General features: G+C 41.8%; 1 protein-coding gene across 3 annotated transcripts in view; it reads right to left on the bottom strand.

The window, feature by feature from the left end:
* LOC139637933 (A-type potassium channel modulatory protein KCNIP1) overlaps window positions 1–11,609 on the bottom strand; it is a 39,633-nt gene extending 28,024 nt beyond the window's left edge. The window contains exons 1-2 of one of the 3 annotated variants that reach the window (XM_071506927.1): window positions 11,388–11,609; window positions 10,858–11,147 (exon numbers count right to left, since the gene is read on the bottom strand). In XM_071506927.1, coding sequence (XP_071363028.1) covers window positions 10,858–10,945 — 88 coding nt within the window. In that variant the 5' untranslated portion in view covers window positions 10,946–11,147; window positions 11,388–11,609. Of the gene's footprint in view, window positions 1–2,699; window positions 2,845–10,857; window positions 11,148–11,387 lie in introns of those variants that run through there. The other 2 variants (XM_071506932.1, XM_071506930.1) reach the window with 2 other exon arrangements.
* Window positions 11,610–18,508: the final 6,899 nt, after the last annotated feature.

The raw sequence follows: 18,508 nt of genomic DNA, 5'->3' as shown, positions 1-18,508 counted from the left end.
CACGGAAAAATCACGTTTTGCCAATGAAAGAAGTTGTTGGTGCCCACAGATCCCAGAAGACACTCAGTGAGCACAAAGCTCCTGCAGTGCTGAATGATTTCTGGTGAAAGATCATTAGTGGGACCTGTTGATGTGGAATTCACAATGAGCTCCTGAAGTCCGCTAGCTTCTTTGGTTTGGCTAGAAAACTGGTGAAAACGTTCTAACTGCATAGCTCCAGGTTTACTGTTTGAGTTTGGAGATTCATTCTTGAACTTGAGCTGTGAGAAATTATTGTGAAGTCAAGCTTAATTTACTATTTTCTTCCGCAGCATGTGAACATATCCGAAGACTTTTTCACCAAATGGGAATTACTCGCCTGACCTAATGTAAGTACGCAACTTTGGTCACATGATAACAAGTGGGGTCTGCTTGTACACTGTAAAGATAGCCCCCCACGGAGAGAGAGACTGGAGTGCACTGGTTGAAGAGAACACAACATTGGTAAGAACGGAAACTGAGGCAGTGAATGAGCCTCGGAAACTAATGACATCAGCTGTCTGCGAAGATCAGATCAAAGCAGGTCACGGCATCGATTGGGACGGGGTCAAAGTCATCAGGCATGGGCGAAGAAAGATCAGGGCAAGTCTAGAGACAAAGTCCAGAGACTGTTTTTTATGCTCATATATGCTGAATTATCAGCTTAGCATTTGAAATTAAAGAGTGTTTTAAGTAATCTCTCTCTTTACCCATAATATACATATATTCCATGGTTCTTTCCAGGAAACATCTTAGTTAGTCTAATTATTTGGAAATTATTAAAAATGTGTGAATTCATGAAATTAAAGGCTACAGTAAGTAAACCTGGAGTTTAGGATATTTTACCACATATACCCAGATCTGCTGTGAATCACCAGCATTATCTAATCATTTTCAGTGGTTTAAATAAGGAAACCAAAATAGCTTTGTAAAGGCACAGTTGCAGAGCAATAACACGGCAACAGGTTCATCACATTAGGCTGACTGCCAAACTCTGCCAAGACATTATGCCTGACATCATCTGCGCTGCTGCTCAGTCCTGTCCAGGCCGCTGTGGATCACTGCGAGTGCCAGCCCACCGCCTTCTCATCATTTATTAACCATTACACAACAGACCTTTTACTAGAGTGAGATGGCTGCCTCAATGAATGGATGCAGGGCAGAGAAAGAATAAGATGGGGCTCAGACTGTGGGGTTGAAAGGTAGAAAGCATTTGACAGCGGAGAAAGGAGGTGTTGACAAGCAGCAGAAATGTGGCGAGCAGGCAGTGAATAATAAATTGGCTGGTTAGTCGCTGCCTGGTCTTATCAGACGAAGGCTGGATGGAATCTGTCATAGTGATGACCACACAGAGGAGAGAAGACGAGGGCAATGAGAGCGGAGAATTGGGAGGGAGGGAAAGAAGGTGCCAGTGAAAGAAATGAGACTGGGGGGGCAATAAATGTAGAACGGGAGGAGAAGATAGCGAGACAAATGAGAGTGGAGAATTTGGAGGGCGTGATGGATGGGAGGAGGTCAGGGAGGGAAAGAGAGAAGGTGGGGAGAAGCGAATGAGGGCAGAGAATTGGGAGGGCAGAAAAGATGGAGGGGAGTTAGGTGAGGAGGGAGAGAAAGAGGGAGGGGGTAGATGGAACGAGGGAGTGAGGGAGCGGAGAATGACAGAAACAGGATGGCAGCAGAGAAAAGAGGGAGGGAGTAGACAGGACAGTGAGATGAAGAACAAGGAGTGAAAACTGCACCTGGCTCAAACAGCTCAGTGTCGCCTGAGTCATCAGAAACAAACAGATTGATTTAGTGCAGAGAGGAGCAGAGAAGACGGGCTCAACCATCCTGATAGACATGGGAATGAGGTGTAACGCTGCTGAGATCAGACAATTCCTGCTGCTGAGAGTCAATCACATGCCTGTTTTCCTCTAGCAAAGCCAAACAGATCACTAGCTCCTACGCAGACTACAAACCACATACTCCAAGCTGTGCAACAAGGCCTGACTGCAATCACAGTGCAGCGAGTAAACAAAATCATTTTACCTCTAGAATGTGTTTAAAGGACCATTTCACCCAGATTACAAAAAAAGAAAACCTCTATAAGTATCCAGCAACGCAGAGTCATGGATTTGCTTGTCCAGGCACTGAAAAGTAATTATTTTAATTTGGTTTTTTTTTTCTGCTTCAGGATGGAGCCGGATCAATTTTTCTTGCTGGGCTCAAAACACTGAAAATGATTTTTAAAAAGTACAGTAGCAGCAATGTCCCCGTTTCTCCAAACCAAAAGACCTCACTGTCAACAGTTTCCTTTGGGACAACTATAAACTAATGAGTGAATGGTCAGAAAGTTAATTAGCAACAACTTTGACAATCACTTAATTTTTTTAAATGAAAAAAAAAAAATGGTTTCAGCTCCTCAAATGAGGCTGATTGTAAGTGAATTGATTATCTATGGGATTTAACAATGGATCAAATGACTAGTCTTTATACAAGGGGTCGTCGCCTGTGGAGATGAGCCCTGTTTTGATTCGCTCTCATCAGTGCGGCTTCCAGAGGCAGCACAGGGCCCTGACCCGCAGCCTCGCCACCGGCTGAGCTCAGCAGGCCCGACTGAGGGGCCGGCGGCTCGGCTCAGTGGAGCGCTCAGCGGCTGAGGAGTCAGATATTTCCCTCAGAAAGTTTAAATGTGGACTTACACGCACCAGGTGGCTCCATATGAATCACGACGCTGCTCTATGACTGCTGGATATGTTGTGATCACGTTTGCTCGCATACTCCATTGCAACTTCATCGGTGTTGCGTTGTTGTGTTTGCAGCTTTTTATCCCCCACTTCCACCCGGTGGCCAAAAAAAAAAAAAAAAAAAAAAAAAAAAAAAATTGGCTCCAGAAACGGATTTTTGGTGGATTTGTTTAATTCAACAGTTTAAATACATTTAATAAATAAATCTAGAAAAGAAACAGCTTCATCAATAACGGAAATAATCATAAAAATGATTTAAAGAAATGTGTATGGTGGGGTCTGTGAGAAATGAGCGCTACTTCTGAGCTGTCCTAGCTGCAGCTGTACTTTTGCTCTAATTAGCAAGCAATCAAAACACTTACTGAAGTAAAAGTACTGCATTACAAGTCCTGCATTCAGAAGTTTACATAAGTATAAGTGCATGAGTATTACCAGAAAAAAATTGACTTAACTATCAAAAGTAAAAGTATTTGGCCATTTGTCCAGTGGGTGGGGTCCTCCAAAGGATCTCCAGTTCAATCTGTGGGGTTGAGATGATTAATGGGAAAGTAAATTTGGGGTTTTTGTTTTAGGGCATCTCTTTGGGCCTCAAACTGTTAATCAAAGGAAACCAACAAAGCATTTTTGGAATATGTTATACTAAGCATTAAAAGTTTTCATTTGTTTGAACAGATGTCATGGATTCAGTGTGTAACACTGTAGGCTACAATTTAAACCCTTTTTAGCCTATATTTGTTTACATTTTGGAAAATGAAGTAGGCTGAATTAGTTATTAACAGTCTCTGGTTGCTATGTAACATTGGATGTCCCAATAACCATCACTGAATTATTTTAATTAAGTTCTGAGAACTTCTATCCCGTTACCCAAGAATATATCATAATAAGAGATTTTTTTCTTGTAATTATGAGATTAGACAGGGTCTCCAGCCTCTACACCAGTGACAGCCAGCATTATAATTTTGAGTTGTCTTGTTGAACATACATACATATGTACCTCACATTCTCATAAATGCAGTATCTCAGTAACAAAAGGTCAAAGGTCAAGATCACAGTGACCTCACAAAGCACAGTTTTGGTCTCTTGAATGTGATATCTGAAGACCACCCTGAAGGAATTTCTTTCGGGTCATTCACTTGGACCCGAAAGATGAACTGATTAGAATTTGGTGGTCAAAGGTCAAAGGTCAGTGTGACCTTACAAAACATATTTTTGGCCATAACTCACAAATTCATACTCTAATTATGATGCAATGTAACTCAAATGTCTATAAGGTTAAAATTAAGTGATGACATTTTATGTGGTATATATGGTCAAAGGTCAACTTCACTGACATCATAACATTCAGCAAAACACTTCTGGCTATTATTCACTGCTGTAACTCAGGAAGGGGAGATTGTTACTACTTTTCCTGCAACTTGGCTGGATGGTGAAGGCATACATCCACGAAGCAGAAATTGTAGTTATTTTTTTTTTTGTTTTGTTTTTTTTTTTCTTTTTGTTTTTTTTTTGTAAACCTCTGAGCGTCTTGTTGGCTAAATGTGATTTACAATACTGTAAGGGCCAAAAACAAAATGCCAATTACATTCACCAAATTAAGGTGGAGGCAGAAATCTCAGAGACAAGTATATCAAAACCTGAACGAATGAAACCAAAATGATGCGTGTGGTAACACAAAGTGAGAAAATCTGCTTCTCATATAGTAATTTAGGCGACCTGAAAACAAGACTAGCGTTGGCGTCCAGCTGTAACAGACTGGTCTGTGGTAATAATGTCACATTTGAAAGAGCAGGGGCCTGTGTTGGTGAATCTGTGCTGTCTTGCGCTTTCTCTCCATGACAACCATGTACTTCTTGCCTCAAGGTCAGTGAATCAGTGAATCTGTGAGGAAGATTCACCACTGTACACCGCCCACATACTTTATGTCACCTGTCAAGATGTGAAAAACTCCACTCTGCAGCCCCCCCCCCAATCTAACTGTCTCCCTTTGGTCAATACACAGATGACACATTTCGCAGAGCTCTTTAAAATCTTGTCAGCTTGAGGTGAACTTGCGCACAGCGTTACCCAGTAAGAGTCACACCAACACCAAGCTGTTTATCTATTCAATTTTCAGCTTTGCTTACATATTTACTGCTTCTTTTTTTGCCATAAATGTTTTACACACAGCATCACCTTGCCTGTGGGTGCTACTGTACTGCAGCCCTGTCGCCCTCCACTACTGTTCCGGGACACAGACATTTATAACGCACCATGACACACCAGGGTGTTTGCACAAATGAAAGTGCAATTTAGATTTCTGTTAACTGCAGCTGTCTTATCCCTTTACCTTAAGTACCCCAGAGGTTTGTGTCTCCCTTTTCCTCCCCCCTCAGCAGATGAGAGTGATGGAGGTGTTAATTATGTGCAGCTTGGGGATTGATTACAGTGTCAGTAACTCTATCGCTGTAACTCTTAACCTGACCTAAAACGCTGACTGTTATTATGCATTATATGTTGTATTAAACATGCACTGTGTCCCCTATGGCGCATTAAAAGTGATATGACAGCGTTTTGGAGCTAAGCAGCAGCAGCACACCCACAGGTGTGGCACACTGGGAACAATCTAATATCCACTTCAAAGCATATGTGCACAAAGACACACATGTGCTCTCTCACATTTGCAGTCATGCACAAATACATGTACTCCCATCCTTTCATTTTTCTCTCTTCCCTGCTCTCTGTTGTCATTTACTCATCCACCCTACTTTCCCTCCTGCTCTTCTCAGAATACATAAGTGCAGCCAAGTCCCCCTGACTCAAAGCGAGGAGGTGGGAGATGGGGGGGGTGGGGGTGGGGGGGGCATGAAGTGAATACCTGATGGGAAAAAATGGAGCTGCTGAATATTTCATTAAACACTTCTGAGGAACACCTCAGATCTGAGTCCTCACGGCCAGTGCCAGCGAGCCCTGCAAATCTGCGTCAGTGTCCGTCATCGTTCATCAACCATCAGAGGAGGAGCGGCTTTATCAGTAAGCACTTTGAGACTCTGAATATTTAAAGCTTTATTTGGTTAAGACTCAGCTTCACTTGTGCTCTGATCTGCTCTGGCAGTGTGAGCATGTGTGGTTAAAGTGATGCTGAGAAATAAGAAAGAGAAATCTGACGCCCTCTCCTGTCCACTCTAAGAAACACAAATGTGAAGGAAAGATGCACACAACACTGAGATTTAGTCAAGAATCCAAACATTTGAAACTTCGCTCACACAAAAAAATAACAAACTATCCTTGACTTTAAAAAAAAAAAGTCTTTTTAAATGATAATAAAAAAAAATTTAGGAAAGTGGAATTTGTTGTAAACTGTCATTAATGAACAACAGCTTTCTTTTTTTTCTTTCCATTCATAGATGAGCTTTTTCAGTTGAGGCAGTAAACAGACAGGAAGGAGGAGAAGGATGAATAACGTTGCATGTTCCTCCTATTCCCAACAGACGAAGACGGAGCGGAGTCAGCACATTTAAAGTTTCTTGTTTTGTTCCTCCTTTGTTTCTGATTTCCAGAAATCATCCAAGGATATATCAGCAGATCTGAGTTTTAACACACCATTGCTTCGTTAAATAATCTGTGGCGGTAAAACAGACAAGTATTGGGAATCAATACAGGTCATGAGTTGGATTCAGACTAACATGAGATTTGAGTAGCTGAAGGCTTCCTTGCTGAATTCAGTTGTATTTTCTGTGTTTTGGCTGCAGATTTTCAGCCAAACAGGGTTTTGTTTGCTGATAGCTGACATCAGGTGCCATCACCTGTGTGCCCGGACCACCACAGAGCGGCTGTTCTGCATCCAGGCAGGTTGGATTTGTATACCAAGCGCCAGAAGGCAGGCTGCACAGAAAGGATAAGTGAAATGGTGCAGGCTGTTTACAGCTTGGCACGCCTTGACAGGATGTTTGGTTCACAGGGTTTTCGGCGATGACAGGAAGCTGAGGAGAAGTTTAGGGCCACAGCAGTGCAGGAAGTGACAGACAGTCAGAGATGGACTGAGAGGAAGTGATGAAAGGGATTTGCTGTGATCAGCCTGCAGCTAAAATCCACGAGCAGAGCTGGTGACAGGCCTGAAAATTCAGCCTGAGATTTCTGTGAGCTGGAAAACAAACACATTTAACCAAAGAAAGCAAAATAAACGAATCTTGTGTTTTAAGATTATTTACTGATATTTCTGTCTCCAACACATTGACGGGAATCACGTCAGATAAATGGCGCCGGCTACAATGACACAAGAAGCATGATGGTTGTATTTACTCAGGCTGTGAACCAAAGCAGCCATATTAAGACATTTTCAGTGTGATTCTTTTGAAGGGAAATTTCTTTTGATGTGTAAATGTTGTGTCAACCATTTGGGATAAAAAAAAAAAAGAGAAACAAAAAACACTACAGCTGAAAACAATATGTTAAGTTTTTCTAAGCTTTTTACAGTAACATATACAAACACAAATTCTCATCACATCTGTCCCTTTGATTATCTTTACACATCCTTTAGACTTACAAGATTTCATACATTTCAGCACAAATCTGATCTTTTTTTTATACTCCTGACTCATAGACATGCATATTCTTCAAAAATCATTTTAAAGTGATTTATTTTGACCTCATATGTGATTTATGCTTCTTCGGGATCTGCCAAGTCTCTGAGTTTAAGAGACTAACAAAGACTGAGTTCCATGGTTCTTGTTAAGCAGGTTTCTTTTAAGATTAAAATAAAGCTTCATGGCTGAAATGAAGTTAAAAAAAAACTGACCCATTTAGTCAGGTCCCTGTGGTTCCTTTAGGATTCAGGCAAAAAGTTTGACTGTAGAAGAGACTGTAGAAGAGTTTGGCTCCTTCTCGCCTGTTTATCATTGAAGTCACGTTGAGATGTAGAGGACAGATGTAAAAGTAGAATTTATTTTATTTTATCCCAGGCCTTAATCTTTTTTTCCCCCTGTCATCACATTTTCCTCTAACAGAATAAAAAACACCACATTTGTGCTGTGAATTTCAAAGAGGAAACACTATCAGGTAAGATCAGAATCAAGCACAAATCCTCGACTTTTTAATGAGCTTTACTGTCAGTAAATATGTCATCATGTCACAAAGATGACGTGATTACAGTACGTGGGATTGTTTTGTATTCTTGTGTTTTCTCAGTACTACCAGCAGAGGTCAATGCTGCTCTGATCTCCGGTTTCTTCTTCCCCTGCGGCGCAGCAGCAGGTGTAAAGCCACTGTTGCTCGTGAGAAAGTGGTAACAAAGTTATTTTTTCTCCACAATTTATTGCTGTAACTCTTTAAGTGACAGAGAACGCTGACTGTTCAAGGTCATCTGGAAAGGAGTCTGTGAAATGACCGTGAAATGTAGCATATAGACAGCCAGGCCTCTTGGCTGCTGGACCTACCTGCCCTCTAATGTCAGCATCTTACTGAGGAAAAGGATTTAGAGGCTGCGCAGAGAGTGGATGGATAGATGGATGGATCACTACCTAACGCTGACAGTCAATGACATATGGCACTTACTTATAATTAATCATACATAGATTCTAAAGGGAAAATTCATATTTAATATTGGGGGTAAAATTATTGTGCTTTGACCTTTACACAAGTCGATTCTTCATGCTGCAACTTTTGTGTTTTCGCCTCCAGCTTTTAAAGGAGCCACATTTATTCTCTGTCAGTGGTAAAAAGAAAGCACAGGAGACAAACTCTGAATTTTGTGGTAGAGTAATGGCAGCAGAAGTAGCAGCAGTAGGTTTCGCAGTATTCGTTGCATATCAGAGAATATTGAGAGTAAAAAGAAAGGGTTGAAAGGAAGGACTACAGACTTCTACACAGCCTGTGGGAGTGTAAAGATTGAAAGACATGGGCGTATAAGAACATCTTATGAAATATAGTTACAAGTTGTATTATGGGAAGGGTAGTACTCAGGGTTTTGGGGGCGTGACAATAGCCTAAAAGTCAGTGTATCAATTTTAACCATCCTTTTTTTTTATTTGTCTCACAAGTCCCCATGGAGCTGCAATACTAAATCACTGGAGTATCTCATTAAGAGCTGTGTTCAAGCCAGATTACTTTAAGTCTTTTAACAAGCTCCAGCACACTCTCCTCACTTTCACAGACACATTAGTGATGCAGCGTTTTCGTCATCTGACCTTCATCTGAAAACTGATCTTCAAAAAAGCTAAATATTCAAATATCAGACGCCATTAAGGACCATTAGAAAAACACGAAATCAAGTAAAACTACATTAGATCAGACTTCCTCTCCGTTCACTGCAAATGGCTTCATAACTGACTGCAACTATCTAGTTTCTGGGTCAGACAGAGGGTCATTTCAAATGGACCTCAGTGGCACTCAGTTCAGGCTGAAGTGAAAGTGAAATATTAGCTCAAAAAAAGAGCCAGATATTACATGTTCAATATTTAATTGATTAATTAATTAAACTACAGCAGCAGAACAAAATGTTGGGCCATTAGTTATTTCCACTGCTAACACCAGTATCCCAAACTGACAAGCAGCAGGCCGTAAACACAATCCATAAAACTACAAAATTGTAATGGCCCTTTAATGAGCGAGTGTGTGTGTGTGTGTGTGTGTGTGTGTGTGTGTGTGTGTGCGCGCGTGTGTGTGTCTAGCCCATTTGCCGTTGTCTAATATGATGTTGTTGCAGATGTAGCTCTCGCTCCCACCGGAGCTCTGAAAAAGAGCCGATGTAGACGTGCATGTGCACGTACGTGGATGTGTGTCTTTATGTGTGTGTGTGTAAATGTGTGTGTGTGTCTAAATGTGTGTGCCTGGGTGTCTGATGGTTTGTAGACCCAGATCTCTTGTTGCTGCATCTCATTTCTTTATTGTCTGTGGGGGTTTTAATGACCGTGAATTAGTGCCACTTTTTTTTTTTTTTTTTACATACATCTATGTGTGTGTGTGTGTGTATGTTTTTGGGTGCTTATGGTTAAATAAGAGTTTTAGTCCTTCGTGTGTGTGACAGAGGTTTTAAGTTGATGTTGACTGCTGCTTCATATGGCGGCTTCCTCGATGTATGAGTTTTTCTTCGAAGGAGTGATTTGTTATGCAACCAAACCTCAGCAGCAGCTCTTTCATGACGATGTGAGTGTGTGTGCATGTGTGTGTGAGAGAGAGAGACCTGGAGGGCAATTCTACCCACTGTGGCTGAATGTGTGTGCCATCCACAAACATTTGTGTGCAAGTGTGTATGTGTGTGTGTGTGTGCGCATCTGAGTATGTCTTTGTGTGTCTACTGTATGTGTGTGACTGACTTCTTTGATGTTTCCCATCCTTCCAGACAAAATGTCAATTGGCTCAAAGAGTATTATACTGTAAGTGTGTGTGTGTGCATGTGTGTGTCTGTGTGTGTGTGTGTGTGTGTGTGTGTGTGTGTGTGTGTTTGTGTGTCCCTCTAGGCAGCTGCTGTGCTCCCTACAGTTTCGAAAGCATGCAGAGTTGAAGCAAGCAGCTTTGTGTGTATTTTCCTTCTCTTTTAAAAATACTACTTTAATACTGCGTGCACACACACAAACACAGGACCCTTAAACATAGGTACTGAACCGTGGATTCGCACACACACACTCACACTCACACACACACACACACACACACACACACATACACACACACACACCAAATAACAAGTAATGAATAACAATAGTAAAACCCTCCCCTTCCTCTCAGCGTCATCTGTGTACAGCTCCTCTTCCCCATTGCCACACTGACACGTTTTATTACTCGCATTCATCACAAGCACACACACACACACACACACACACACTCTGCTCTACATCAACTTTATCTCTCCTCTCTATTAGCTGCTTATTCCCTTCATCTCTGTCTCCTTCACTCCTCCCTCTGGAGAACATACTGAGCAGAACAAGGTCAACTGCAGGCGGAGGAGGGTAAAGAAAAGACTTGTCCAAGATGAAGATGAAAGATGAGGTGGACTGGACTTTCACCTCTCCTTTTGTGATACGTAGAAGTTCATTTTCCTGCCACAATATCACTTAAACAGATAAAACACACATGTGCTTGCACTTGCAACAAGACAAACTGACTGAATTCATAAAAAGACATCTGAACACTTACATACCTTTAATGAGAGTCCCAGTGACCAGTTTGTGCAGGGAAAGGGCAAACTTGACAAGTCCCTGTTTGCAGCGTTTGGCACACCCCGCCATCCCGTCAGTGACCCGGGACACAGCAGGCTGAGCAGGGCCTGAGCAGGACAGGGGTTTCCAGCAGCTGCAGCAGCACCCTCAGGACAAAGTGGCAATCAATGTTCAACTTCTTCTGGTGGAGCGTATGAATCCAACAGAGTGGAAGAAGAAGCAGAAGAGAGTGCACTCGTCTCTCTGTGTCTGTGCTGTCGCTCCTGCTGAGCTGGAGGGAGAAAAAACAAGAAAGGGTGATCTCCCTCTGTTTCCCCTGCTTTCCCTCCCCCACTCCTCCTCCGCCTCCTCCATCCCACCTCCGAGTGTGTCCAAATTAGTGTCTGCTTTCGAGCAAGATGTGTGAGATGTAGAGAGAGTAAGTAAGAGAGAGAGTGAGAGGAAGTGTGTCAAAGAAATAAATGCTCAGTGTGCAAGTAAGACAGCTACAGCTGGTTTGAGGTTTGCTTACAATCCAAGTTTCCAAGAAACTTCCTCTCAGCCTGCAGTCAGCCTCTGGGATTGTAGTAATGAAGCAATCTCATCTACTCCTCTTGGTTTTCTCTCTTCTGCGTTTTCTTTTCTTCTCTCCTGCTTATCAAATTTATCCCCCCTTTTAAGTGGGGAAGCAGTAATCCATTTTCAGCACCGGGGACAATGGACAGCTCCCCACATTGCAGAGCAAACACACTGCGCTCCCTCTGTCTCTCTCTGTAGGCACACACACACACACACACACACACACACACATACTGTACACACTCCTCCCTCAACCCCTCCCACAGCTCTTGTAACACACAGACTCTTCGTCCGCTGATAAAATGAGCTGTGTGTCTATTTATGACAGTAAATTCCTCAGCCCTTTCTTTTTAAAATAGGATGACCAACGTTAGAAATATGATGTACAGTACTTTACAAAGATGCTTTTAAACAGAGATACATGTGAGTACAGACTTTCTACATGATGATCATGGAGTGTAGGGACTATTAAGGTTGTGGTTTTATAACTGTACATTTTATTCTCCATGTGCCCTGCTGTTATTCATTTGTCTCTATTATTTTGTAGTTGTTTAAGCTGTTTATTAGTGTTACTATATTTTGTAATATAAAATTTAATATAAAAGATGTAATATGATTTAATATAAAATACACAATTTTTCATTTACATATTTTACATATATCATTTACATTTTTTACATTAAAAGAGAGAGATATATATATTGGATATATTTTAAATGAATTTTAAGAACAATTGACATAAAAGTAATGGTGGTAATCAAAATACTAAGATCCTTTATATAAATAAAAGTAATAATACCGCAATGTAAAAAAAATAAATAAAATAAATCAATCTCTGACAAGAAAAAGTTGTAGAAGTAGAAATGTAAAACAGTGAAATAAAATATATTTAATTTTCAGGCAGTACTTTATTGTTGGTCAAGGTATTTTATATACTCTTGGCAAGTTTAACCTGAAACAACACATCTTATCTAATCTTTGTATGTAAAATCTTGATCTGCAAAGTAACAAGTAACTTTAGCTACAAGGTAAATGCAGTGGTGTGAAATTTACAATATTAATATAATAACCATACAACAAACAATTACCTCAGAATTGTACTTGAATACAATACTTGAGTAAATGTACTTAGTTACTTAATGCCTCTCTACTAATATATGCATTGGCTATCTCAAAACCATATCCTTTATTGATTCCTTTGACCCCAATCTCAACTCATCAATATACCTGCAACCAGACAGCAGAACTGCCAATCAATTGATCCAGTTGTATTTGACCAGTTTTATAATGGAATGCATTCTGTCGACCTTTACCAGGCCCCTGATCCATCCTGACCAGGCTTTACACCGCGCTATCATCTGAAACTGGCACATAACTCAAGAGAGATGACAAGACTAAAAGAGAGAAGAAAAGATGGAAAAGAAAAGAGGAGCACCGGAGAGAGAAGGAAGGAGAAAGAGGGTGCTGGGAGATAATCTTATAATGTCCTTCTGGGCTATATTTAGTCCTGAAGCATATATGGCTACTGGGCCCAGAGCTGAAATGCAAAATTCTGAAAAAAACAGTTATAGAGACTAAGTTAAGAGGAGGAGAAATGAAGAAATAGATAGGACCAGACACTATGGGGGGAAGAGAGAGAGGCAAGCAATTGAACAATAAAAATGCAAATGAAAGGCATAAAAAACAGAGGAAATACGGAACTGATGGAGGAGAAGGGGAATGAGCTGGGGAGTCTGCCAAGAGCTGGAGGTGCTACCTGGAGCTGGTATGTAAAACTCAATGTCCCATACAAAAGCTGAGAGGGTTTGCAGGGACTGGGATCAATACTTTTCCACAGACTCTGAATGTTCTGCTTCACACAAGAAAGAAAGAAAGAAAGAAAGAAAGAAAGAAAGAAAGAAAGAAAGAAAGAAAGAAAGAAAGAAAGAAAGAAAGGAAAATAAAAGCAAGTTGAGTGGGGAAATGAAGGGGGAGGGTTTTTTCTGAGGCACCACCACTGTTTTGCCTATTAAGCATGAAGGAGATTACTGTGTGGGGAAATTTCCATAAACATGCTTCTCTATTACCGCCCCCATTGTTCATGATTAATGAGATTAGCGCTGCCTTTGCGCACAGATTCCAGGATGTAATAGCAGCTAATTGCTTGTCTCTTCCCAAATTAGAGTCTGCGTTGTTTGATATTTGTTTCAACACAAATTTGCTCAAAGTGATGAAGCTGCCTGGTAGGAGACAGTGCACCTGATAGGCGCTGTGGATGATAAAGATGTGGAGAAAATTGAAAGGGAACTAGAGTGGAGGAGAGAAGACATAAGAGGAGCTGGAGGAGAGATAGAGTTTCGTGACGCACGAGAACAATAAAGCATTTCAAACTGAACTGAAAAGAGGGCAAACTGGCAAAGAAAAAGAAAAGAAAATAGCAGTAATGTTAACTACGTGTGTGAGAAAATGGTAAAGAAAGGAGAAAAGGAGGAGTGTGCAAAAGGAACTGAGAGGAAATAGAGATTAAGATTTAAAGAAAAATAATGCAAACAAGAAAGAAAAGGAAGAAAAAAGAACTGAGATTGGTTTGGAGTATGAAGGTGAAAATTATTTTAAAAAATCTTGACAAAAGAGAGAAAAGAAGAAGAGACAGAAGTAGTCTAGTGAAGGGGGTGGGGGTGGGGGGGGGGGGGGGGGGGGGGGGGGGGAGGAAGGGGAGGAAGAGGGGGTTGAGATAGGCAGAAAAATGAGCAAGACAAAAAGAGAGGAGAGAGGAGATTGCTTTGAATGCTGTAGATCTGTCAGAATTGAATCACAGGCGGCCAGCTGTAAGCGCTGATAGTGCTTTGCTTCTAAATATAACAGGCTCTGAGATGGACTGATACGGCCACAACAACAGACACAGAGATGGTGAGAAAAAAAAGGAGGCTTCACAACACATGAGGAAAGAAAGACGGGATAGAAGAATGCCAAAGCTGTACACACACACAAAGAACTGCTGCTCACCAGTTGGTAATGTGTATGTGATGAGATTTTTAGCATGTTTGAATGTGTTTGCATAACAGGACAATATCCATGCAAGTTCCACCACTTACACACAATCACACATGCCTGCAGTGACACACACACTAAGCTGAGACAGCCTCATAACCACAACACCGCTGTATGACAACTCAACGAAACACAACAACCTTCCAGCATCAAGCCCCATCTGCCCAGACACAGCAGCGGCTGAAACCCACTTTTAGAGCCTATCTGTGGGTGTGAGCAGCAAGCGTTGCCCTGGAGGTCTGGAAGTCGACTCCAAACCACCACCCCACTTGAGCACAAGGTGTCAGTGGCAATGATGGAGTGACAACGTCCCCCCTGGGTGAAATTAAAACCTCAACACACCATCCTCCGTCTCCTCTTTCTCATCTGCCTCTCCTTTTCCAACACCCCCACCCCCCACCCCCCCACCCCCCGCCCCATCTGTCTGCATCGCTGCACATACACATGCACACAAACACACACTCCTGCAAGAAGGAGATATCCCCTGCAGTGTTGATACACACTCTGACAGCGCACACACACACACACACACACACACACACACACACACAGAGATATACACAGAAAGAAAACCAGAAGCGTCTCAACAGAATATCCTTGCAGAAGTCTTAAGCCCATCACTTGTTGTTATTGACGCCCCTGTGACAAGTCATGCATGCAATCTTCCTTCTGACTAGTTTTTACTGTTTTCACTCTCATCCCTCTCCTCCATCACTCTCTGTGTCTAACTCCCATGTTGGCCTACATGAGAAGACTTAGAACTGAGCTTGGCATCATTACCATCCAGTGCAGAAAATTAATTAACACAGAGGTCATTAACTCATGTAAACAAGATGTTAAGCCCACACTGCTGGGCCTGTGCATCATGTATGTTTGTGTGTGTGTGTATGTGTGTGTGTGTTCGTGTTCATAATGAAGGTGGGGCACCCTAGAGAGAGTCCTGCGGGTCTAGCTGAGGCTGAGGCCAGTTGCATAGAAGCACCTGCACTCCAGTTTTTATTGAAGCCTCTTGAGTTGGTGCAGTGCAGGACCACAGTCAATCATCAAACTTGAGTCCAACCCAACAGGTATATATCTATTGATGCACTTAAAGCCCTCACATAATGTATTAATAAGGCTGGGGCAGGATTCCAAGGTTCATTATTGAGCAAATCTTTGCTTATGTAGAGTCTGGACTGTTGAGGGGCAGAGGAAGAAAATACAAAACCCAAATGAGATAACAGTTTATGATGAATGTAGAGGATAGCCAATATAATAAAATCCTGGAGTAGATACACCAGGGATAATATCTCAAACATTCACTTTACTAAAGTAAAAAAAAAAAAAGTCAGTTTTGCATTAAAAAGGACATTTATGCAAAAGTACCTAAATATTATTAGCAAATAATGCATCCAAATGGCAAATGGGAGTGCTATACTATTATATATTATTATTATGTACTTTTATTGGTTATTAGTGTATTATAAGTAGAATGTTACTGTTGCAGTTGGTAAAGGTGGAGCTAATTTTACTATATATTCATATATTATTTTATAACAGGTGTTTCAGCCTAGTGCATCATATGATTATGCTCATCCTTTTGTTTAATATAAAAAATCTTTATATTTAAATCAAAGCAGTCAAATAAATGAAGGTAAGCAAAATGATCTATTGTAAAAGTATAGGGTGACTGAAAAGTGAAATACTCAAGTAAAGTACCTACAGATTAGAAAGTGCAGTACTTGAGCAAATGTAATCAGTTACTTTCCACCACTGCAAAAATAGCAAGGGGTAAACACATAGGGGCTAAGATGTCTGACTTTTAACACTTTTAGTTCATGTGTTCATTTGACGTTCATACACACCGTAACTGAGGCAGGAGGAAGGAAGGAGCAGAGAAAAAGGTCAAAAGAAGTGAGCAAAGATGTTTTTCTTTCCACATAGTTTAGGTGTATTGAACCCCTTCCACCTAAGCCCCTGCACTTACACCCTTGAACACACACACACACACACACTCTCTCCCTCCTCCACCTGGTACACTTTCTGCTGAGCATGAGCGACGATGTTCTCAGAGGAGCTCCCAAAGCTGCCGAGCACAGCAGGTGATGATTAAGCTGCTTTTTGCTGCTGAAGCTTCTTCCTCTTCTTTCACTTGAACTTTTGGTGTTGTGCCTGGTTCGCATTGAACGGAGGCAGTGGCGGAGCCAGGTGGTGGCCTGGGCTAGCTGTGGCCACCCCACTTCCCACTGCACATAGCACCATATTTCAGCTCACTCATTTTTTTCCTGTGCCAAAGCATCTCTCCACAGCTCTGGATCAGATTTGGATTTACTAACATGGTTTTTAAGAGAAGGGGAGTAAAAATCATCTTCTTTAAAGGTGGAGAAAGCAATTCTGGAGAAACTCAAAAGCAGAACAAATACATTACTCCCTTCAGTGCTCCTTCAGAGGATCTGCCCCCAAGCATTGCCAAACCTACAACACAATAGTGAAATCCAGAGTGTCTTATAAGACATGGGAGTGGATACTCTTTTTCATAGCTGTAGCAAAATAAACCTTATAGTATAAAGCGTCATCAAACAAACAACATGTGGGGGGACGTGAGTGCTGAATGATTAGAGTGCGTACTGCGGGGGCCCAAATCCCTGCATTTTCTGTCTATCTCTACTGGCACTATCTAACAAAGCATGAAATGGCCCAAAAATACCTTTAAAAAACAAACATGCACACAAACACAGCGTCCAGTACTAGCAGGAGTTACACAACTAAAAACTTTTACAAAACTACAGTGACAGAGGAGGAGGCCATAGAATTGTAGCTGCGCTAACAAAGAAGGTAACGGTAGCTGGAATAGCATTTCAAATTACGCATCCAACCAAATAAAGTTCATGAACCCCTTTGCATGTATGTGTACAGACAAATACCATGATATAGAGCAAACAATAGGACAGCAAACTATGGCTACAGTTGCTCCCGCAAAGCTAACACGCAGAGAGGATGAGATGGTTTCCCATAGCCAGCACACAAGCTACAAACATCGATGTTCACAACTCTCCTGCTACTGTAGCAAACATCACACCAGCAGCATATCTTTGCAAAATGAGAAGTAAGCACAGTGTCCAAGGACAAGTAATTAAATGGTACCTGCTTGCCAGCTAACCAGTTGGGATTGTCATTACTATCTCAAACATTAGCAAACAGGACAAAACAATACTGACCTATTGGCTCTGTGAAACATAGCTAAGCTAATGTTACCCACCTGTCAAGCAGAAACAGAGCAACCTCCACATCTGTCTTCATGCCTTTGAACTCTCACAGGTATCTCACCATAGTTGGACTGGCTATCGGGACGAATCTCAGTAGGCCGGTGAACCATCAAAACATCTGTAAAGTTTTTGCAGGAACCATCAGTATCTTTCCCGGCCCTCTTTGTGTGCCTGCCATTTGGGATAGGGGCCATTCCCAGTAGATAAGTCCAGGGCTGTATTTCTTTTCTAGTCCGACCGTGCAGTCTCCACCGTTGTGAAGCCTCGCTGATGTTAATGCAGCTCGCTCGTCTGCTCATAGCGCTTCCTTTTCAATTTCTGTTCTTCTGACCTTCTCCTCTTTGGGAGTTCGGCCATCTCTGGCTCTTGACAATGCGATTATGTTGTTGAGTGTACGCTGCCATGATTCTGCCACCACACCACGACCAGTAGCCAGTCTTAACATGCACTCGCCACAATGTTGTCGGTCTCTTGTCCGACCTCAAGCTCCACCTGGTCCGGAGGCAATGGAAGGGCAGACTTGCCCCTTCTCCTTCCCCCGGTAATCCTAAAACTGGCACTGTCAGATTAACCTTCATTCTCCTCCTGCCCCCTTTCCCCCATCTCCCCTTTTCCCTTCTTCTTTCCTCTATCCTGGGCACAAGTTCGAATGTCCCCTGTGGCTGACTGGCCTGAGTTGTTGGTCCAAGTCACTTTGTTTATCTTCGATTTACAGAGCCAGGGCTTTGTAGGAACAGATTTTTTTTTTCAGCACATGCACAGAACTAAAAGCTAGCAGACTATGAGGAGATATTTATGG

The sequence above is a fragment of the Trachinotus anak genome, unplaced genomic scaffold (assembly GCF_046630095.1).
Source record: "Trachinotus anak isolate AG129_WGS33_773 ecotype Australia unplaced genomic scaffold, CSIRO_AGI_Tana_v1 ptg000021l, whole genome shotgun sequence".
Taxonomy (NCBI): Eukaryota; Metazoa; Chordata; class Actinopteri; order Carangiformes; family Carangidae; genus Trachinotus; species Trachinotus anak.
The sequence above is the reverse complement of the archived record's forward strand: the minus strand, read 5'-3'. Positions and strand labels throughout refer to the sequence as shown.